The sequence below is a fragment of the Copadichromis virginalis genome, linkage group LG10 (genome assembly GCF_057382275.1).
Source record: "Copadichromis virginalis isolate Kocher_CV1m ecotype Utaka linkage group LG10, C_Virginalis_male_GT1.1, whole genome shotgun sequence".
Lineage (NCBI taxonomy): Eukaryota > Metazoa > Chordata > Actinopteri > Cichliformes > Cichlidae > Copadichromis > Copadichromis virginalis.
The window spans coordinates 33,342,966-33,367,198 of record NC_140627.1 but is presented as its reverse complement, the minus strand read 5'-3'; the positions used below and the strand labels follow the sequence as shown (position 1 = coordinate 33,367,198).

Sequence of the window (24,233 nt, the reverse complement as noted above, 5' to 3'; positions counted from 1 at the left end):
CTTATCTAATTACTGTGTCTGAAAAGTAACTTAATTACTAAATAAGTAATTTAACTAAATACTTCTTAAAATCCCAATAAAACATTGAGTGGACAAACAATAGAAATTAAACTCTTTAAATAATAAATCTTTTTTTTTAAAGACAGGGACTCTACAGCAGCGGTAGCATCTCTTCCACAGTGTCGCCTGCAGTTATTTTTAAGCTCACCTTTTTAAGCACCTTCTGTGCTGCTGAAGTAAAATCAGGTTTTGCTGCTCAGCAGGAGTTGCCGCTGTGTTATCCATGGATGATGAACAAGGATCACTCAGAAGTGTTCGTCTGTGCTCTGTGTCAGGCGCTTCAGCAGATTACTCCTGCTATTAACAGCCGCCGATAGTTTTTACATATTACTGTAATGTTCTTGTCTGCTTGTTTCAGAAAAGTGAAGAGACGGGAATATGTCCATTTCATAAAACTCGCTTCAGCCGAGTCCGGCAGCTCCTGCTTTAGAATACGACTGTGCAGCAAACTGACGCGAAATGACGAGCAGCTGCACTACAGCGATGTTAAAGCGGCAGAGTTTACCTCTACGTTTAGAAGACAAATGATTGAAATTAAATAATGATATTCAGCGAGTTTAATTATTTTACAATGTAACGCAAGCACATTGTAAGTCAATGTAATTAAAATACCTAAAAATGAACAGTAATCAGTTACTCTACTTTTCAGTGGAAAAGTAATTTAATTACAGTAACGTGTTACACCCAACACTGGTCGTCAGCATAGCAGTGGAAGGCTATTCCATGCCTATAAGGATGGTACCCAAGGGCTGTAAGTACAATGCAAAAAGCAAAGGCCCTAAACCTGAGCCATGTGGGACCCCAAACTGAAACGTGGCAGAAAAGGACTCATACCCTAAAAAATTAACATTAAAAGTTCTGTCAGTAAGATCGGACCTAAACCAATTCAAAGCCGTACCACAGATGCCTGCAGGATGGTGTAAGCGAGACAATAAGATGTTGTGGTCTACGGTATCAAAAGCAGCTGTTAGGTCAAGAAGGACAAGAACAACATAATTACCTGGATCACAGGTAAGAAGGATGTCATTCAAAACCTTTAACTGAGCTGACTCAGTGCTGTGAAGGTTTTTAAAACCTCTAGAATACCATTCTCATTGAAAAAGTCCACCAACTGGGAGTACAGTATTTTCTCTAAGATTTTAGACATAAAAGGCAGCTTAGAGATAGGCCTATAGTTAGCCAATACAGTGTGGTCCAGGGCAGGTTTCTTAAGCAAGAGCTGTACTATTGCATGCTTAAAATTAGCAGGGACTACACCAGATCTTAAACTGCTATTTATAACAGTAAGAACAGCCTGCCCTATGCAAGAAAATATCTCCTTAAAAAAATGTGGCAGTAGAGGATCATTTGGAGAACCAGAGGGCCTCAGGTGCCCAACCACATCCTCTAAATAAGAAAGAGTTATGGGCTTGAACTGGTCGAAAACAGCAGAGCAAGGGATTAAAACAGAGGTCAGACTCAGGGGCAGAGATGAGGTCCTGTGTGGTTGCAACCTTATCAATAAAAAAAAAAACACATAAAATCATTAGATAATTTGATAGAGGCGTCTAAACAGCCACTTTGTGGAGCATTTAAAACTAAACCAATAGAGTTAAATAACACACGGGGATTATGACTGTTGGAGGAAATGATCTTGGGAAAGTATTCCCTCTTAGCCTCTTTAACCGTATCACGATAGAGATGCCAGGAGTTCTTTAGGAGTTGTAGAGACACCTGTAAATTGTCCCTCTTCCATCTACATTCAGCTCTATGACATTCCCTCCTCACAGCCCGAGTGGTTCATTAAACCAAGGCTCGGTTTTAGCATTGGGCTGCCTGGTTTTAAGTGGAGCCACAGAGTCCAAAATAGTTAGGCACGAGGATTCAAACCAAGAGCTAAGGACCTCTGTGTCCAGATCGGAAGGGACAGACAGCTGGCTAAAGGCAGAGGAGAACCGGGCAGTAGTGGAAGGGGTTGATGATCCGACAGAGGCAAGCTGGAGCACTGTTTTGACCTGTAGTGCGCGAAAACACAGTATCAGTAGCAGACACGAATGTTAAAATCTCCCACAATGAGAACGTAATCGTAGTTGGGCATAACCCAGCTAGAAATTCTGAAAAGTCATTTATGAAGTCCTTAGTATATTTAGGGCAGGGGTCCCCAATCCCAGTACACAAGGGCCGGTGTCCCTGCAGGGTTTAGATCCCACCCTGGGTCAGCACACCTGAATCACATGATTAGTTCATTACCAGGCTTCTGGAGAACTTCAAGATGGTTATTTATCCATTTAAATCAGCTGTGATGGATCAAGGACACATCTAGAACCTGCAGGGACACCGGCCCTCATGGACTGGGATTGGGGACCCCTGATTTAGGGGGATGATAAATAACAGCAAAGAGCACTGAGTTAGAGCAAATAACTTCAAAACACATCAGCTCAAAGCTGGAAGAAGGCTGTAAAAAGTGTGGTTTACATTTAAAATCCTTTTTAAAAACAACCGCCGTACCTCCTCTTCCTGATGTCCTCGATGTGTTAAAATAAGAACAGTCTGCTGGTAAAAGTTCGGAAAACATACTGAACTCACCAGTGTTCAGCCAAGTCCAGACTCCAGAAGGTGAATAACTCCTTCAGAACAAAAGATTTGTTTATCAGCGATCTGGCGTTTACCAATCCAACCCTGACAGAAGCTGGGGCCTCAGCAGCATAGGGAACTCAGCACAACGGCCACAGATTGCGGAGGTTCGTCTGGCGCACCTTCAGCCGAGGAGGACAGGGGTTGCGAAAAAGCGGAGTATCATCCCAGTTGCTCACGGGGATGAGGCAGGCTTCCACAGGGTCCAAGAATCGTCGATGCACAAAAACGCCAGGAAATAATCGATGTACTCCTTGGGCAGTAGTGGGATGATGCGCCAAGGAGAGCTTGAGGTTAACCAGCCAACCACTGCGCCCCTACCCTGGCGCCTTCGCCGGGCAGGTAGCAAAACAGCACGGCATAAGCAAGTTGGTATTTGTGACAGCAGCGGACAACAGGAATTCTGTTTTCCATTAGCAAACGGTATTTTGACCAGAGCTTCGGAGATTGAGAAGCGATTGGCGATCGTACACCAGTAAAGACCCGACTTCCAGAGTGACACATAGCAGAAACAATATAAAAACAAAACCGACAGCGACAGACGAGTAGTAGTGGATGTGACGAGCAGCCACATCCACTACGGTCATCCTCCAATTCTTCAAGTAGCCATTTGAGGCCGGTCCTGAAAATGAATGAATCCACATGATCATCCCAGATTAAAACGTCTTTACTGCAGAAACTAAAATGTTAAGAAAAAGTTTTGTTCTCATGGACTGTTTATCCCAGAAAATACTCACAGGCATAAAGCAGGGCGCTTTAAGTAACTGACACGTGGCATCTATCTCGGTAACTGCTTCACCTCTGCTAACTGGTGTCCTTGAACTGGACCTCTGGATAGTATCTGTGGTGATGGTGCTTTTTTTGGATATTACACAGTGAAACTCTCCAACTAAGAGTTGGTGACACACATGCAATTTATGGATTCAGTTAAGTTAGGTGCATCTAACACTAACACCAGGAGCAAGTACGAAGTTCAAAACCTCCTTTTTGCCATTTCCGTCTGTGTTTATACAAAATATACAAATATATACCAACATTATTCCTTATGCCTCAAAACCATTTATTAATTATTCTCAAACATTACATTCAGTGTTAGTGTGTCACAACATGCTGGGAAATGAGGATCAGCTGAGTCTACACTAGCTCCTCTAATCCTGTGTCACATGTTGTGGAACAGTTGGTGGCTGTAGCTTCATTGAGAAAATGCAGTTGAATGTAAGCTGAATAAAGTAGTATTTAACCAGTTTTGTTTACATGAATACAAACATCAGCAGGTGAATAAGAAGGCAACAAGGCTGATGAGGCACAAACATCACAACACAGGGCGGACAGTGAGCTGTCACCCATCATGTTTCAACATGCACTGGTCTCAAAAGCAGGTGTTTGACGACGTATACGTGAACATACTCAATGTTAGATACGCTAGAAACACAGTGATTAAAAAAAACAAAAAAAAAACAAAACAAAAACACACAACACTAGCATGCATTAGAATAACCGAGAGGAAAATAAATGCATTAGAGTGTAGGTGTATGGTCTGCAGGAGAGTCAAATAAAAACTGACGGATAATATCCAAAGCATGAAAAACATGCAAATGAAAATAATATGATGAAAAAATGTGAGGATGTAAAGAAATTGAGTTTCAAACTGGGGAGACAGAATCCTCTGAGGGTTCAGGCCTACAATAAACGCAGTCTGACAGATGTAAGCCACGTCGAGAGTGAGACACATCACAGGTTTTGTCACCGGCTGTCTGATGACCGAGACAGGAAGCTGGCTCTGCATTATTTGTATGCGTCAATCTCCATAAAGGACATGACTGACACGAAGAGCAGAACATATCAACTACTTTTGTTTATTGCTGATGTAAAGTGTGGCATTATATTCTTATTATTTGATCATTTGGTGGGTAAATCAGGTGTTCATAAGTGGTTGGCAAACCAAACAGTCAAAATTTCTCTTTCTCTGTGGTGACATTTTCTGGTCTGTGTTGATAAGAAGATTATATTTTTAGTTTATCTGTTTTTCTAAGAAACAGGTACTGCGTATTGTGAAGATGATATCTTTTGTTAGGAAGACTTGTTTTCTGTAAAATTAATAACTCAATTAGCCGGCATGTTTTCTCTTGGGGTCTTTGCTTGGAATGATTCAGATGGTTTAGAAGAGCTGGTTGTTTGTTAAGGTTGTGTTGGTTCGATAGAGTGACTGACGAGACGTGGGGTAGGTGGATTTGGTTGCATGGGGTGACAAAAGTGGATGTTGGTTGGTTGTGTCAGCTTGTTGATTGTGTTAATTAGTATCTGCAAGTTGGTGGAGATAAGTGCTGGAGGTAGAGTGGATAGGTGGGTTTGGTTTGATGGGTTAGTGTGGTGGGATGGTTGGTCGCATTGGGGGAAAAAGTTTGGTAGGCTGATCGGCTGGTTATTTAGGTTTATTGTCAGTTGCGTGGGTTAGCTGGGATCAGTGAGTGAGCTGGGATTAGGTTTAGCATTAGGTGGATTTGGTAACATTAGGGTGCTTGGCCCTACAGGTTAGGATTGTGGGCTTGGCTGGTTGGTGGGGTTTGTCATACTTGTATTCCACTAAAAATTACAGATTACATGCCCCAAAATGTATTCTGTAACGTATTCCGTTACGTTACTCAATGAGAGTAACATATTCTGAATACTTTGGATTACTTAATATATTATCATGCTTTTTACAACTACGTGAATGTACTATTGCTGTGTGATTTATTACTATTACTGGAGGTAAAGGGACCTCTGGCTAATACGTCGGGTTCGTGTCGGCTTGTAGCCGAAAACTAGCTTTACTTTGTTGTCTGGGTCGACTTTGCTAGTGAGAGACAGAGAGAGGCGTTGAAAGACTGCTCCAACGGAACTTATTGTTTCAGAGGAAAACACGAACACGGTGTACAGTCGAGTCTTAATAGCTTACTTACAACTGGGCTCATCAGACTCTCTTCTTGGCTGCAGTGGTTATTATTATATTTACATGCTTCCAGCTCCCGTTTCTGCTCAGTGACAGTACTTTGCCTTTTTCTCCCTCCTCGCTCACAGACACATAACGAGTATAACAGTCCATTCTCCCTGCAGCACGGACTACACTGCCCATCAGGCTACATTCTTTAGAGCTATGCCTGTAGCATTCAACAACAACAAAAAGGCACTCTCTCACCCAGGAAACACAGTCGCAGAGAGCGTGTCATCCTGTAACCATGGCAACCGTAACGCTGCCGGCTGGAACAACAGAACATCACAGCTGTCAAACAAACCCAAACAGTCCTGACCCGCCACAATATGAAACAGGAAAACACCACCGTGTAATCCATTTATTTCAACAAAGTAACTGTATTCTAAATACCACTTTTTTAAATGGTAACTGTAACGGAATACAGTTACTCATATTTTGTATTTTAAATACGTAACCGCGGTACATGTATTCCGTTGCTCCCCAGCACTGTCAGTTGGTTAGTTCAACTAAAAAGAGTTAGCCACATTAGTATCGCCTGGTGTTTAATAACACTGAGATTACAAAGCATAATAATCTAAATAAAGATACAGAAACAAATACTGAAATTATTTAATTTAACTTTTCAAGTTCGATGTTACACCACAGAGATCTCTTCTTAGAGATCTCATCTTTCTTCTTTTGTCTTTGAAGTTAAGGATGACAGAGCTTAGTAACTTTGTTGCCAACTGTAGGGAATTTATTGTGAGATTACATGGAAATACATCGCTGATATCACTGATCAATATCCGTTGGCACCTATTTTCCATTTACAGTAACTGCAGAGTTGCATTGATGAAGCTCCAGCAGCAGAGGCGCAACTGCAGGTTTTTCTGTGAAGCTTTTTTCATTCATACAGTCCCTGTGTTCACAAATCCCTTGTGGTGCTCAGCTGTTCTCCCACCATCCCCCTGCACAGATGCACCCTACTTTCTGTACTGTACACTGTTGATGTACAGGCAGCTGACATTGAGACTGTTCTGAAGGGGAAATGTCATCAGTGGAAAAGTAATGGGCACAAAAAACCAAAAAAAAAAAAAAAAAAAAAAAAAAAAGAGACAAATGTCTGACACACAGTTTGTACTGTAAGCTTTTAAAGAGGCAATTTAATTACAGTTTCACATTCACAACAGAACGGACGATTTAGTGCAGAATGAGTTTTCATTCGCATCATATTTTTGTTAGCACTTATCAGCTGTAAATAACAACTACAACTTCAAATATGCCATTGAGTTAATTAATGCAGTGTGGTGTGAAAGCGGACAGATGGATAAGCTAATTAAAAATTCACCATCGACTGCTACAACAATCCCACGTACAGTTTACTGGTGTGTGACTTCTCCCAACAGTCAGCAATCAGATGCAGAAACAAATGAAAAGTATTTAGGACTTTCTGCAGATTTCCTGGGTTGTTAACACAAGCATAACCATTGAAAATGTAACCTGCTCAGCAATTTAAAGCTTCAGAGTTAGCATCTTAGCTACTGCCATGTTGATGTGTAAGTTACTTTAAATGGTTATTTGGCAACCTGCATCTGTGAACTGCATCTATTACAGAGACATAAACATATAAGTAAGAGAGTAACAAACAGGCTTAAACACTCAGCCACAAACATGGTCCAAACGTCCAGGGCCCTATTTCAGGAAGCCGGTTTAGTGGAAAAACTGAGTAAGTAAACCCTGAGTTAACGAAAACTCTGGGTTTTCGGTTTCACAAAGCGAGTTCAGATGAAGCCTCAGTGAGTCACTATGACGACACACTCCGTGAAGCTAACCTGCCCCCTAGCAGGTTTACTACAACTAACCCTGACTGTCTCCGCCCCTTTGTCGGAAACCTGACAGTAGGAAGTGTCGGACATGGCGTGTCCCTTCCTTGAAGAGCCAGTAGATCGTGAAGCCCAAATTCTCCGCAGAGCTCTCCGCCGGGAGAGAGTGATCAGAGCGCGTTTGGACATTTTATCATTTCCTGATGATTGTCTGTGCGAACGTTACCGTTTTTCAGCACAATCTATAAGTTATTTGAATAACATCCTCAGGCCTAATATTGCTCATGTGACACATCGCGGACATGCTCTCAGTTCATTGCATATTATTTGTATTGCACTTTGGTTTTTTGCAAACGGGAGCTTTCTGTATAATATTGGTGACGCTGAGCACGTTTCCAAGGCTACCGTCTGTCGGGCAGTCAGGAATGTTACAGTTGCACTGAAACGTCTCCTGTACTCGTTTGTGTTCCCCGGTCACAGACCCACAAGATTCATCAAAGAGGGATGCCACAAAATTGCAGGTGGCAGGATGAACAAAACTTAATGTATGATGTGGTGATACTTGGACTACTACTTAAATTTTACATTTATTTTCAGGGTTCCCAGGCGTGATTGGCTGTACAGATGGCACTCACATTCCAATCATTGCTCCTTCAGTAAATGAAGGAGACTATGTGAACAGGAAGTCTTTCCACAGCATTAATGTGCAGGTACATAGTTCCCTGTAGCATTTCAAACTAACAAATTATTTCATTATAGTAATGGATGCTAATTTGTGTTCTCTGCACTGTGAAGATCATATGTGATGCTGCCAACATTATCACAAATGTGGAAGCCAAGCGGCCAGGCTCTGTCCATGACTCACAAATATTCCGTGAATGTACACTGAGCACAAAATTTGGACATGGTGAGTTGAGAATACTTTAAAATATATAAAGACCAATTGCTACAGGGACATTTGAACTGAAGTGTACCCTTCTGTCTTAGGAGAGTTCACTGGCTACTTGCTTGGTGATAGGGGGTATCCATGTTTACCCTATTTGCTTACCCCTTACCCTGACCCTGACCCGGGCCCACAGCAGCGATATAATCTGGCTCATTGCAGGACAAGAGCCAGAGTTGAAATGACTATCGGAATGCTTAAGGCCCGGTTCCAGTGCCTGCAAAGACTCAGGGTCACCCCAGAAAGGGCATGTGACATTATTGTGGCATGTGTGATTCTTCACAACATTGCCACAATTAGAGGAGAACACTGTCCTTCTGAACCAAACATCAGCAGTGATCCAAACCATGAACATCCTGACCCTCCCACGGACATACAAGATGGAAGAGCAGTCAGAGACACCATATGTCACAATCATTTCTTTTGACCCATCATCTCAACATGTTGAAAGAAGAATAAACAGATTTTTTGTTCAACTGGCTTTATTGGTCGCCTGTGTTTCCTGTACACAAAGTATTAAAAGATGTAAACCTCATAAAGTGTCTCTGTTGCTTCCTCCTCTGTAACAGCTGTCAATGTTTCTTCATTATTTTCCTGTAGTAAAGAAATAAACAACATTGCTGTTCTACTGTAAACTCATATAATCTGTGGAGTATTACTCACAACTGCATGTTGGTCTGGCTCAACAGGAGGCTGCACCAGATGCAGTACACCATCACCATCAACTGATAGAATATGAGGTTCATACAGGTCACTTATAACTTACAAGGGACCAAATGGCAATTAACAAACATACCAATCACCTTACACTTCATTGTCATTATGCTCTCAAAGACAACCAAGCCTGAGGGAAGGCAAAATCAGTCGGAAAATAACTTCACTACAAAATAATTCATTATGGTAAAGAGTTTATCAAATGAATGAGTAGCACTGCGAAGGTGACTGTGAAGAAAGGATGTATACACATCATGTATTATTTTGAATTTACCCCCTATGTAGGCACTTGTGTCTTGCGGGGTTATTGACTCAGAGGATGTCCCCGCAGAGATGCCTTCGGCCACAGGGCGCCCACTGTTTTGGCTGAGGGCCAACTGCTCAGCCTCTGTGAGTGGTGGTGGTGGAGGACCCCCACCTGTTTTTCGGGCCTCCGCTTTTTTTCTGTTGGCTATAACGGGTCACATTTGAGCATACAGAGTAAGCAAATATGTACTTGTAATGTGCTCAGATAATTTCAATAAGTGCTTACAGAGGGGAAATTAATGTAGCCTCTAACTGCAATTGATTTACATGGGACAAACAGACCAAGCACTATGGCTCATAATACAATTACACCTTACCTGTTTGGACTATATTTTTATATTTCATTTTTACTTGCTGCCAGGAACGTTTGGGGCCTGTTGGGTTGCACCTGCGCTCACATCACGTCACAAAATAAAATGTATAACATAACAAATAAAATAACATATGATAAAATAACGTGTTAAATGGGTGGAAATCCCTCGATCAATGTTTATATTAACACTCACGCATTGACTCTGTCGGCTATGTTTTGCCATGCATGCTCCCTTTCTTTTGCAGCTGTCGCTGTGTTACTTTTTTTCCGCGGAATTTGCATGTTATCGGCATATGCTGCCATCAGAATTTCGGCCTCAAGCGCTGTAAAATACATTGACCGCGCCTTCTTTCCCTCCGTCTCCATGGTGACTCGCTTAATCTGTGCTCCGCTTATCAGGGCTTTATGTATCCTCGTCCGCGCGCTTCACTTGGGGTTAAAGCAACTCCGCGTTGATTGAACTAATTGTTATCAGCCTTTCTGAAACCGAATATTCCGAGTTGGACAGTTCGGGGTTACTCAACCCCGTGTATCATTTTTAACTCTGAGTTTTCTAAACCGGCTTCCTGAAATAGGGCCCAGGTCACTCACTCCAGTTAGCTGTGGTGGAACCTACTCCATTTTATTTTATTTGCGCAGTGCCAAATCACTACAACAGTCACCTCAAGGTGCTTAATATTGTGAGATTAAGACCCTACAATAATGCCTAGTACAGTCAGTAGTACAGTCAGCTACAGCCACCTGTGTCATCATCCACCTGTCAATCCAAATAGCCAAGTTTAAGCCTTAAAAAACTCAAGTTGATGACTCATAACAAATTCGTAACCTGTAGAGTTGATATAAAGGGAGGCAATAGCTGTGATCATCTTACATCTGGATATTTTCACTACTGAGTCTATGAGGACGGATTCACCTTCAAGTGGAGTTACAGGAAATACAGTTTATGGCAGTTACTCAGTGTTCTTCTGAGATACTTGGTATTCATGTGAATACCTTTGATATATGCCACCCGCTGAAACACTGCATGGCAGTGCACCACCTGATGGCGGCAGTCTCTGGCACCACATACACTACTAACCTGATCTGGAAGGGATCACTAACAAACAGCCCAAGGCAAGAATCAGATGAAGGTGAGCGTGAACTATAGAGGCTTTATCAAACAAGCAAAAAGCATCCACAAACAATGGCCCATACCAAGATCACATGATTCTCTCCAGATTAAATGTCTCAAATGTCCCCAACAGGATGAATGAGCAAAAGAAATCAATAGATCAAACTTCAAAATTAAGACCTTGGTTATAATAAACTGGAATTAACCTGAAAATGAAGGTGTGCCCTGATTCTGCTCGGTGCTGCAGGTTATTTTTCTAAACCAGACGTGAACAGAGTCTGAATAATGGAGCTGCAGCACCTGAGCTGATCCCCACTGCCCCCTGGATACTACCGAAAAACCCTTCCTCTATCTATCTGTCTCTCTCTCTTTCTCCTTCCAGCCATCTCTTTGTCTCCCTCTTGTTTGCCCTTTTCATTATCTGTCCCCGTCTTATCCTGTGAAGCCACTTGTCTTCATTTCTCTCGCCCTCTCTTACTGCATTTCTGTCTTGTTTAGCTTCCCTTTCTGTCCTCTGCTTTATTCCACCCATCGCTCTACCCTTTTCTCTTCCACAAAGACTCAAAGCTTTGAGATCTGGTTGAGATTTTTCTCACCAAATGTTTCCACTCTTTGTGTCACGTATTGGCATGCTTGCTAGTGAACTATTGTGACTGGCTGTGGTGAGATTATCCCTTTATGTCTAAATTTGGCTGTAAGGTAAAAGTTAAAAGGCATCTTTTCACGCTGTTATAAAGACATGAATTCAACCTCATTACAACCATTTACCCACTGAGCAATTTTCTGTTGGTTAGAGGTCTAACAGATGACTTCATGATACATCTCAATGAAAGTTCAAATTAGGTTACATTTGATCCAGAACTGTTAGTTTTGCCCGTTTATTTCATTGTGTATTTGTAGAACTGGACTATTGTAACTCACTCTACTTGGGTCTTCAATCTTCTCTTCTGCAGCGTCTGCAGCTGGTCCAGAATGCCGCAGCACGTCTCTTGACCGGCACTAGAAAGTTTGACTCTATCACCCCTGTTCTGAAAAATTTACACTGGCTTCCTATCAAATATCGAATTGATTTTAAAATTCTATTGTTTACTTATAAAATTTTAAACAATATGGCACCTGACTACTTAGCTGATCTCCTCTGTCTGTACAGCCCTCAGAGAGCACTAAGATCATCGGGCCAACTGCTCTTGGTGCAACCTAGGTCTCGGCTGAAGACCAGAGGAGACCGTGCCTTTGCCGTTGCTGCACCCAGGCTATGGAATACTCTCCCTCTTCATATTCGCGCGTCAGATTCCATTCAGTCTTTTAAATCACGTTTAAAAACGTATTTGTTTGATCTGGCATTTAAGGCGAATTAGGGTAATTTACATCTGGCTCTGTATTTAGATTATGTAATTATCTTATATTTTATATATTTGTAATTTATATTTTATTGTGATTTTATTTGTATTGCGATTTTACTGGAAAGCACTTTGGTGTACTTTGGTCTTAAAAATGTGCTATATAAATAAATTTTGATTGATTGATTGATTGAACTATAACCTGAAATTTGATTTTATGAGTTTGTTTCATGTGTTTCAAATGTAAAAACATATTTATGTCATATATAATTTCCCCCAGGGTTTAATGCCTTGAGCCACATAACCACCAATCAAAGGTTGGTGGTCCAATCCCTGGTTGCTCCAGTCTGCATACCAAAGTACCCTTGAATGTTACATAGAAAGTGTAGAAAAAAGTGCTTGTATAAATGGGTGAATAAAGCAGACCTTCCCAAAGTGTGGGGCCCGCCACCTCGGGGGGCGGGGGGGCGCAGAGCCATTGCAGGGGGGGCGCAGGGGGTATGAAAAGGAAAAAAAAAAACAACAACAACGCTTGGACACTGCCAGCACGGGGCTCCCACACAGACGCAAAGCAGGGGATGAAGCATCGCTGAATATGTTTCCAAACCAACTTCATTCTAAGACAAAGACTAGAAAATATGATGAAGCAAATCTGCCCTTTGGCTTTACCTACACAGGTGCTGAGGGAGGTCTCCCTGCAGGATTGGTCTTCCCTGCGTCGGGAGCAGCGCTGGGCTCTTCAAATCACGGACAAACAGGATCCCACATCCTTGATTTTTAGTTCACAAACACTTGTTGTAATGACTAACTGCTCCTGACATGTTGGAGATGTTTGCTCTTTATACAGTAAAGTTGCAGCTGGATACAAATAACATCAGGCTGATCCTGCCACGATTTGTTCCCCCTGTCTAAATCATGGACAAACAGGATCCCTCAGCTGTTTATGTTTTTACACCCATTTTGCACAGAGAGGCATTTTTTGAAAAATGTATTGACAGCAATGTTGAACATTATTACACAGGAAAAAACAACTACACGTAAAATAATCACAGCGTGACGCCTCTGCCTTTGTAAATGGAGGGACAGTAACTGCGTGTAAACCTGCAGACAGTCAGATTAACAGTATTTTGTCTCTATCTCCATTCTGCAATTCCTCTCATGTAAGCAATAACATGCACACAGCTGACATGAAATAAAGCACATACCTTTAATGTTTCATGACGAACTCTCGTCCACAGGTAAACACAAAAAAGGAATTTTAAAAAATCTGTTTCCGGTGATTCGAAACGCCGTTTATGTGCGGACGAAACAGCTGCGTTTTCAAAAATACCCGTGTAGGTGCGGACGCAGCGTAAAAGAGTTTATTTTAACTACCTGTAATTTATTGCAGTTTACTTGCATTTGCTTAATTGTTTTCTAAATGTTTGAGGTGTGAAATAAACCGCAACTGAGTTTGAAAACAAAATATGGGCGTGTGTGGTTGGAGGGTGTGTTTGTGCGTGCGCGTGGGGGGTTGGGTGGGGGCGCAAACATTTTTTTGTAAAACAGGCGGCCTAGCAAAAAAAGTTTGGGAACCACTGTTATAAAGAATGCTTTGTGTTCTCAAGCAAAGCGTATAAGAACTTTAAAAACCTTTAAAAATTGGTCTATTTACCATTTGTGTAGTGATGGGAATCGAGAACCGGATCAGAACTGCTCAGTTCTAATCAAACCCATTCCTACATCTGTGCGTCACAGTTGTGCGGCTCCGACATGCTGGGATGACACGGTGGTGACTCTGTCGTCTCATACGCTCTGAAGTCTCTTCTCTTTGTAACCAAACCAAATCTCAACTTTGATTGGACGTCTTAGAAAATAGTCTTTTTAAAGTCTTTTCAATCAGTTGTTGATTATACAGGAACAGCCACAACGTTACCCAGCAATCATCATCACTGTTATTTTTACACAGCCAGAGAAATGTCAGCTTTTAACTGATTTAATTTAAGGCTGTAACAATTGGTCCATTAATCATGTGAGAGCAAAACCAGTAGGCCACAAATCAGTGGGTGATGTCACAGCATCCTTTTGTGTGAAATCTTTGGGCTGCACTCGACCTGCAGGGAGTGATTTCACCGTCAACTGGGGCTGAGCAATTCATCCGATTTTTTTTATTTAATTACAAATTTGGTTTCCAGCTGTTACTAACACAATGCAACCTAGATAAAGAGTTTTGCATTAATAGTCAATCCAAAGCTCTCGTTTTGTCCTGTGATATAAATCAAGCGCATCACCTTTTTCCTTCCACTGATCTCGCTCACTGTTTAGTCCAGCTTGAGTCGAGACGATGGAGAGGGAACATTTGGTCAAAAACATCAACCAACAAAGATTTCCATCTGTGAACCTGTGGAAGAATCATTAATGGGTGGCTGCAGCTGCCCTCATCTCTGGATTGCCGCAAGTCTCTCACCTGATCCGCCTTCACTGACATGTGACAGAGGTGTGAGCTGATTGTGGCTTCATCCCTCCATCGCTCTCCCTGTGGCTTCTGTCCACTGCCACCAGGGCCTCCCACTCCCTCAAATGAACCCACAAAGATCCCACAGTGGAACCAGACGATGGTAGGGAGCCAGGGCTGGCGCTAACTCTGAGAACCCCGTGCAACCCACAAGCTCCAACTCTTTCAGGAAATCCTCACTTGTTAGCGCTCATGTTAAATAATGAAGCTCATATTCATGGTTATGATTTCTGCAGTCCTGCTGTCAGTGTCTGTTCACTTGCCGTTTGGCCAGCTCAGGACTGAAGCTGATAAAATGTCCTCTCCACAGCTGAACCTGAATTTGAAATCATAATTGCACATGAGAAACTGTCCTCTGTGCTTTTTGTACCAGCCTCGGTCTCCCCGTTTTCCTCTGTTCCTGCTCAGTCTCTCGCTTCTTTTCTCTCTTACTGTTAACCCCTCCCCTCCCGCTTTCTCCCCGGTCTGTTGTTGTGTGAAATGTAAAACAGACTGAGCTCGGCCTCCTGCGAGACAGACTCTAGAGTCGGCGCCGAGCAGCATGGCTGCGTCTTTCCAGCGCGCTCTGAGGCAGAAAAACAAACATCTCTCTGAGCGCTGAGACTCCGACACAAGCTGCTCACTCTCACTTTTATCAAGATTTAGTCTCGTGATGACGGCTCGAGTGACTGACAGCCGCTTCACTCGACAACGTGGCCTGAGCTCAGGAAAGAAAAATAAATCTCGCACGTAGAAAAAACTAAAATGAAAACTCGACTGCACGAAGGTGGAACGGACAGCTGGCTTACCTCAGGATAAAAACAGCCGCCTGGTTCTGTTGACAGCATCTCCTGAGCTCACTAAACACAAGTTACATCTAATTTTTAAAGCACAGATGATTATATCACTTTCAGAACAGAAATGTTAACTCACGTTTTCACTCAACTCAGGTTTTTCTCTGAATATGCAAATACCTGCAGCATCATCAGATTATCTGTGTGTGATACCTCTGGGTCTGACTTTTGTTAAATCAGCGTCCTCCTAATGAAGCTGATTAGCTCATTAGTTAGCATTAACAAACACATCTGCCGGTACACATTCTCTCACCTGCTTCATGACCTTCTCCAGGTTCACTCCTGCTCTTTTGTTCTCTCATGATTTTCATGGCCTTCAGACTTTATTATGAATAAATGATATGAATCTATTAGTTTTGCCTGTCTGATGTCACCCAGGCTGCCAGAACATCCAAAAAACACAACCAACCTGCAACTGCTTACAGTCTTAATACAACGTTCTACACAAATGATAACCTATAATCCACAATCTGCTATTGACGTGAGAAGTGTAGAAAGCCTATTTTTCAAATGTTGTTTTTTTAGCATTTCTTTCGAGAAGATGATGCCCAAACCACAGTCTGCTCATATTCCAAGAGTGCAGCTCTGCAGTCAGAGTCTGGGCTGAAAACAATCAGAGCGCTGATAAAACAACAAAGCGGCTGAACCTGAGCATCAGCTGGCAATGGAATAAATCTGGCTACAACAGGTAACTTCCTCAGTCCTCAGACACTTAATAAAGTGCAGTTATCAGCTATTCTGGGTGCAGTTATACAAAAAAAATTATATGTGAAAAGATATTTTAAGGCAATGAGTTAATATTACAGAAACAGAGTCAGAGCCTGAAGTGGTCGTATTCTGCTCAGATCCAGCTGCATATCTTTATTCTGGGACTCTATTAGAGAAGTTTTGCATGATTCAGAATCCAAAATAATCCTCATTTATACAACAGTTAGCCTGAGGGATTGCACCAAAGCTATGCCACATCTGAAACAAGCCCCTCCCACTTTAAGCCAACTCTCTTCTAATTGGCTGCCCCTCAGAAAGTTTGAACAGCAGGTGGTTGAGGTTTCAGTGCCTGCGGTGACAATGTTACTGGTGTCATACACATCCAAGAGTAGGGAAGAGCTAAACAAATCAAAGTGTTTAAAGGAGTCTGAGATTACTTGTATTTATTCTGACCTCATTATCTGAAAGTAACTGAGGCCATCATTAATAAGAACCTCCGCCACTGGAGCACGAGAGCCAACAGGAAGTAAGGAAAAGCAGAAACCGGCCATTTTAAGAGCAACAGACAGGAGTCAGTGACTGCAGCCTGATTTTCCCACAGGACACAGAAACAGCAGCTCCGGAGCCAGTCTCTCAACAAGAAAACACCCATTGACCGGTGTTTCCATGGCAGCAATGGGCGACACCGACTGAGCGGAGTTTCCATGGTAACAATCGGTGACACCCACTAACCAGCATTTCCATAGAAACACTCAGAGGCACCTGCTGACCAGCAGAAAAGAGGAAACCAGGAGTTGCACTTTGTGGTTTCCTGTTTGCTCAGAGGAGCGAGCAGAGGACGCGTTTTTAGGAGAGCATCAGACACTGAGGCTGCTTTGTTTCACCCAAAGAAACTGGCCTGTCGGAACAGGTGGTAGCGCTGCGAGGATAAGACCCACAGAGGTCTGCTCTGCACTGAGCTGCCTTCACACAACTGTGAAACCTTCCTCTAACTGTTGGACTTTTTCTGGAAGCCACTTTGACCCTCAGTTTCAGACAGAGACGTCCTGAGATGGAAGACATGTGAATCCTTTGTGACGCCTTTTTTTCTATAAGAATTAAAATTGGAAATATGATGATAAACAAAACACTAGAGGTAATCAGAGGGCTAAAAGCACAGGACCCTCACTGTCCTTCCTCCAGGTCCAGAGGATGGCTTCCGCCCAGCTTTTGCCAACAAAGGCCTCCCTCAGGGCTGTCTCAGACGAGGCGATGTGATCTCTGGTTCCATCTTTCCTTGCAATCATAGCTTCTAACCATTCTCCTTGGCAGACTCTACGAGGGGGGGGGGGGACTTGCAAACAGTAGTATGCACCTACAAAATGGATGGACTGATGGATGCATGGACAGCTATCCTTTTGGCCACTTTTGGTTTCACTGATTTTCTCTCATTAATTTTCATTTTAAAGAGATCCAGAGACTCGATGGACTCACCTTCAGGTGGAATAAGCCAAACCCAAAACACCAGCACAGACAAACTCACTATAACTGACTGAAAACATTTCTCACTCAGCTACAAACAACCAATAGGCTAACACTGCTTAGAGGCCTATGATACACTGGTTGTTTTAATTAGGTAATTGATAGGAAAACTAAGCATCTTAGTGAGGTGCTGAGTCACCAGAGCAGCGTTAGTGCTCCTCAGCATTGTTTCTCCAAGTCTTTGGTACCAAACTGGAGATAAAGATATTTATTTTGTACGTAAATGATAGTAATAGAGAACACGTTGGTTCAAAATCCTCACCCCTCTCAAGTGTCTAGAAACGTTCCTATGGACGGACGCTTTGTCTTCCTGAAACAGATCAACAAATGCATCCAAGCCAGCAGGCTGTGCGTTTAAGGGTTAATAAAGATGAAAAACTGGGTGAAAAGAGATTGTGAATATCAAACTTTGAGATCCTGACTGAGCCCCGTCCAAATCAAAGCTAACGATTCTGTCAGATGAGAGAGGACGACCGGCTCTGTGCGGCTCTACGCATGTATAAAGTATGACTCAGCAGAAACACAGGCACTTGTTGCTTATTAACTACATGGCACTGGTTCTAAAGACTTCACAATTGAACTGGAAGCATGTTTTTGGGATTATCTGCTCTGCTAGGCTGTAAAACATGATCAGTGAGGACGTTATTAAGAAATATCTGCCCTCATAACAACACTAACCTGTGTAATGTGCAGTCCAATTGTCTTTCACTCCAGATTTAGTTTTAATGCTGCAGAGCACAGCTGCACCACTGAGAGCTGATTTTATATTCCACTTTTATTAGCATTAGCATTTTTTTGTTTAGTATTCTGAGACTGGAGCTGCTAAAACTGCCGGCTTCAAGATAGAATATGAATAAATAAACTGATGTTAATACTTGAGCTTCTCAGAGATGACGATGAAGCATTTCTTATTCGAGTGTTGGTACCAACGTCATGTTTACTTCCTTATGTTAAGGTTCATCTGAGCCTTTTTTGCAGTTTGTGTCACTTTTATTTCTTATTTTAAAGTTTTCTGTCACTGATTTGAAATATTGGCACCAACACTGCTTGTCAAAATGCAACAAGCTCCTCCAACATTTTCTTTGTTGCCACAGTAATAAATAACATTTATTACATTTTACTCCTCAACAACACCAGCAACACTCATTCCATCTATTTCAGAAGATCAGAGCCTCGTATTAAAGATGTTTAAGCCGCGGTGACACCAACGGGTCATGTGATAAGTTGGGAGTGAGGACAGGTTGGATCCACAAAGCATCTCAAGATAGCAACGTTAGAGACTTTCTGCATTATGGAGGAGAATCTCACTGTGACACATTGGTCCGCTCCGCCGGCCGTGGGAAATGTCAGGTCCAGGTAAAGCACCAATCATCAAAGTGAATGTGCACCGTGATCAGTCCCTGTAGACTGCCTGATAAAATCTCTTTACAGCAGAAATAAACATGTTTATGTCTTACTTCGAAAAATGTTCCAACTCTCAGCTGCTTCATTACATCTGTGTATAAAGGGATGGGTACTTTTACACTCCATTTGAGCACTTAAAGCACTTTCTTACGACAAGCCTCCTTCACTTATTCACAGACGATCATACAACCATGTTTTTGCCTAAGTTCACACATTCACACTGCGACATCAGGCTCTGTGGACAACTTTTCAGGATAAACTTCCACGCAGGCTAAAGGCGCCGGGGAACCTTCCAACGCTACCTCCTGAACCTTAGCCTCCTGGTGGGTGAATTCTTTAATAACTCAAATACTTGGATAATGATGAATTTTAAAGTTTGCATTACTAGGGGCGTGGCCTCTTAGACTGATGGATGGATTGCAACACAGACGACTGCAGTTGCTAGCTGTCTACTAATTGGAGTCACTGAATTGGATCTCTGGATCATGTTTGTGTTGTTGATGCCTTTTGCAGTTTTTCTAATGCAGTTATCTGACAAATGGTGGAGCTTTCTGTGCAGCTGGTTGTACTAACTCATCGTTGAAGAAATTGTGGTCGGTAGTCTTTTACCTATTGCTGATTAGCATGTGTAATTTAGCTAATTTAGCAACAACTCAAATTTCAGACATAAAGTCTTGAGGATACTTTTCATGTCTGTGACCCTGCTGAGGTTTGCTGGGGTCTAACTTATACCACCACATGGCGAACAAGGATCCGTGTAGACTGCCTATTTTCTTGACTGCGCAGACTCATCTGCAGATACTTTAATTAGAAAACATCAGCTACAAATAAACCTCAGACAGCGGACTTCAAAGAAGTATAACAAGAATAAGAATTCATCCCTTTGGTCGAGACTGAGGCTTAAAAGTTTGTTTATCCAATTGTAAATTAATCATACTGTTGTCATAAAAACAAGATTTTTAAAATGTTTAAATGACTCCCCAAATATACCTGAGCAACTCATCGGTTTAAAGCATACAATAAATACGTTTATGTCCATGTTAAATAAGAATCATAGCTACTAGTCACATTTTTCTAAATAAATGACCACAAATTGTTGTATTTGTGTTTTTCTATTATTTACTGCGTTGGCCCAAAAACTTACTGGACCAAGTGTTTTGAGTAGCATCACCTTTCTGACGAGTACCAACATTATCACTTTTTTTCAGGACAACTAAACTCTGTTTTTAATGCTAAATACTGAAGGATAAAGTGTTGCTAGGTTGATTTCTTAATTTAAAGAGTTGAGTTCCAGAGTGATGTATGTGAAATACTCAGTTTAAATAAGTTGTAATGACCTCTGTTGTCTAATGATGTTAAGTGATGACATGTGCTGTGGTCTGTACTCAGTGTGATTAAGCACTCGTACTGTAGCTCTTTAAACAGCTCATGTCACACATGAAGCCTCGTGTCTGAGGTTGAACTGATTCATTGCAGCAGCAGCTGAACATTCAGGTGGTAAATTCAGTGTTTTGGGGCAGAATGAAACAGGTCAGCACATTATTGTCTAAACCTGCTGCACTGTACAGAACGCTCCCCGGAGCCAGAGTCCATTTAGTGGCGAGCTCCCCATGGTCTGCGTCCATTTACTGCCGCAACGTGCCCTTTTGAAGCCAGGCTCCATGTACTTGTGTTTACCCTGTAAATCCCAGGTCTGCTGAATGAAGTCTGGATGACGGGAGAATGATGCACTGACCCATGACGGTGAGTGCAGCGGACGGCAGGCTAACCCTTCAAAAAACCCAGTCAGACAAGCACCACAGAGAGCCAAATGATACACTAACAATGCACAAAAGCATCCGAGCAAAAGCGCACATTCAGTAGCTACAAAAACCATGTGTTATATCATCAAGACCCAAAAAAAACCGGCAGGAAATTTGCTTTGCTGAATTTGACACTGAAGTCTTAAACATGTATTTGCTGCAAAATCCTGTCTTTAAAAATCATTTCAAACCTTCCAAAATAAAAAGTCTGGAAATAGAACTATGGCACAATTTGCTGCCTTGTAACTGCGGTCAAAGCAAAGCAGCGGGGCAGTTAAACTGACCCGAAATCTGTTTTCAGCCCTTAAAATTCAAATTCTATTTGTCCTTTGGTGAAGTTAAGAGGGCAAATCACCAAACACCAAATTTTAACATCGCTAAAATATACAGTGATGATGTAGAAGTCTCAGAAACTCATATAAACTCTTGACTTTAAAGTGTTAAATAGATTTAGCATGTGACCAAAAAATTTTGAACGTGTGGGACTAAAAAAGGTTATTTGATCTTATCTTAAAAATGCTAAAGTTACTGTAAAAACTCTTTTATACTCCTGGACTTTTTCCATTATTTTCTAACTCATCATTGGCTCTCTGATCAAGATCTCCAGTAATGTTCTTCATGTCTTTTTTGACACTTTCTCAGTTCAGTGAATGAAGCCGGAGCAGCATCAGCTGCAGAGACTGTTTGTTTGGTTCCTGAAAGCGAGCCCTCGAATGCAGCGCACTCCACTGTCACAACAATCGCTCTATTACTTCATACATGTAGAACGTCTCCTGTCAGCCTGCAACTCCACACACCAACATTAAGAAGTGCTGAAACCTCGGAGAAGTTGAGACATTCTTCTCTCGGGATCTAATAATGCCGCAGCAGAAGCATCGGTGCTGCAGGACACCAGCGGCATGTCTGACGTCGTGGGAGGAATGTGATTCAGATGTTTGGAGCACTTTGTGGTAAGAGACCGTGCGGAGTAAGCCGATGATGAAACAGCTGCAGTGTTATTCAAATATGAGCTCTGCCAGTTGTTTGGGCACGTGTAACCTGACAGATAAACTACATTTTTACATCCACATACAGCCGAAAATAAGTACATCAAAGTCAGGGGACTGGAGCACACAGGTCATAAGTTATGAAGGTACATTTTACATTTTCATATAAACAAGCTTTCTGATTGTTGCAAATGTCTCCGAGTTCTGCAGATGGTTCTTATTTTTCTTGTAATTGTTTCCTTGATGAGTTCACGCTGATCACCACAGGCTGAGCTGGATGATGCTTTAATGACGGCTTCACTCATAAATGTTGAGCAAACTCTGAGCGAAGCCACTCCTTTCTGTCTGCTGTTATGAAATAATAAAAGTACTCCACAGTGAGCGCTGATAATTTCATTACAGAGAAAGGAAACATCAGACTGTTTGTAGAGTTAATAAACCGTGTTGTTGCTACATTTCAGCAAAGCAGAGTGACCTCCAAATCCACCGGACCAGTGGCAGCCAGTTCCATCCCAAAACTGTTGAGCAAAACTCAACTTTGATTTGATCCAACTGCACCAGTGTGAGGTAAACATCCTCTATGCCCCGCTGCGTTTTGGAATCTGGGATATGAGTGCACAAAGAAAAGGAAAAAAAAGCACAGCCGGAGATGCTTTGTTTCAAAGATTTATGCACCAGGTCCTCCTGCTTGCATTCATTCATATCAATTCAGATATCTAAAAGATGAGCATGGCACCTGAACCGCTTTGTAAAATGAAATTAAATCAAGTAGAAACGCTCCATGGAAACTAACTGCTGAAGCACAGGTGCACAAAATGCTGTTTATACCAGAATTAAAAAGCTCAGTTAAAAATGTGGTAAAATACCCCAAACACCAACAAAGAGTCACCCTCTGGCCCGCCCCAGAGCGCCATCGGTCTATGAACTTACAGGCGTAGGTCATGGCGAAACTGCTGCTCGTGTCCACCATGTCCACCTGTGGCACCAGCTTGGGGATGTCCTGGTTTTGTGCCAGAGCGAAACGAAACACCTCGTACTCATGGGAGTCACCGGGGAAAAGGCCTCCTGTTGACAAACACACAGAGACACACAGAGGGTGTTCTTCAGTGTCCCAAAGCACAAAGGACAGGAAAGCCCCAGAGAGAGAAACGACCGCTCACCCACAAGCCCAAAAACACCGGTGTGCTTTACAGTAAGAGCTGACGCCGTTTGATTTAACATGAAATCAGATACAAGAGTGAAATCTTTATTGAGCTGTTCATAGTGATTGTGCTTTATAGGACCGCCCTGAAGAGCGCCCCCACTTTATGCTGTTCTTAGAGTATAAATGCAAACAGAGTTTATAAAAGCAGCTCTGTGTCACACTCAGTAAAACTTTAAATTAAACCTCAAAAAGTCAAAAGAAAAGGAAATCAAGGGTCAACGCATCGCCCTGCTTCCCTCTGCAGAAAAGCTAATGGTGGGTTCTGGATTATTGCAGGAAAAACGTCTCTCCGCAAAGCAAAAATTTTATAATAATGTCCATGACGTAACATTGTGCTAATTAGCTCGTGCTAGTTATTCATGTGGAGCTGTTTAGCACAATTAAAGCATGTTAGTCTTTCCCGTAAACGACGTTGATTAGCTGCGTATATACGAATGTGAATCGCATCATTGGGTGGAGCAGCCAGCTTCCGGTCACTTACTAACTTAAACTGCAAACAGAATTGTTAACGTATTTGTTTTAGTTTCAATTCAGGTTAGATTTTCTGTGCGCAGAGACGTGCCAGCAGTGCGCGATTGCGCACGCGCGTAGCTTAGAGGGTACATTGCCTGCAAGTCATCTGCACCTTTAGCAGGGAGCTAATGAAGCTCATGAGTCTACTGTTAAGCTAGCTTCTCTTACTCATATAGAAATGCCTTAAAAAAAACCCAATTGGAACTAAATGATGTAATTGTGGGGCTTCTCCTGTTTCGCCTAAAAGGACTGTTATTTAAAATATGTCTAACCACTTTTTTTCAGTGTGGAGCTTTAGTTACTCAACCATCTAAAGATTTTGTCTATAAAGTGGTCAATGTGGATGCCACTTCCTGCTGCTGATAGCCAGAAACAGCAGTCAGCAGCCGTGTCTCACTCCTGTCTGAACTTGGAACCTTTGTCCTGTTTAAGGCCAAAATTCCTCAGTTCCTATGAAGTGAAACATTTTCACGTGTTCAGCTCATATTAGTCTACTTAAGGCCGCTAATCAGGGTCAGGTTTCATTCTCTGTTGTCTGTAAATGAGGTTAAATGTGGCTCCTTGTCTTCATGCTGGGTGGAAATGAATAAAC

At 42.2% G+C, this 24,233-nt stretch overlaps 1 protein-coding gene across 2 annotated transcripts in view; it reads right to left on the bottom strand.

Annotated features, from left to right (window-relative positions):
* LOC146700852 (glutamate receptor 1-like) overlaps window positions 1–24,233 on the bottom strand; it is a 109,181-nt gene that overhangs the window by 75,640 nt on the left and 9,308 nt on the right. For both annotated transcript variants that reach the window (XM_085471105.1, XM_085471106.1), the window contains exon 2: window positions 22,855–22,989. In XM_085471105.1, the coding sequence (XP_085327231.1) occupies window positions 22,855–22,989 (135 nt within the window). The remainder of the gene's footprint in view (window positions 1–22,854; window positions 22,990–24,233) is intronic.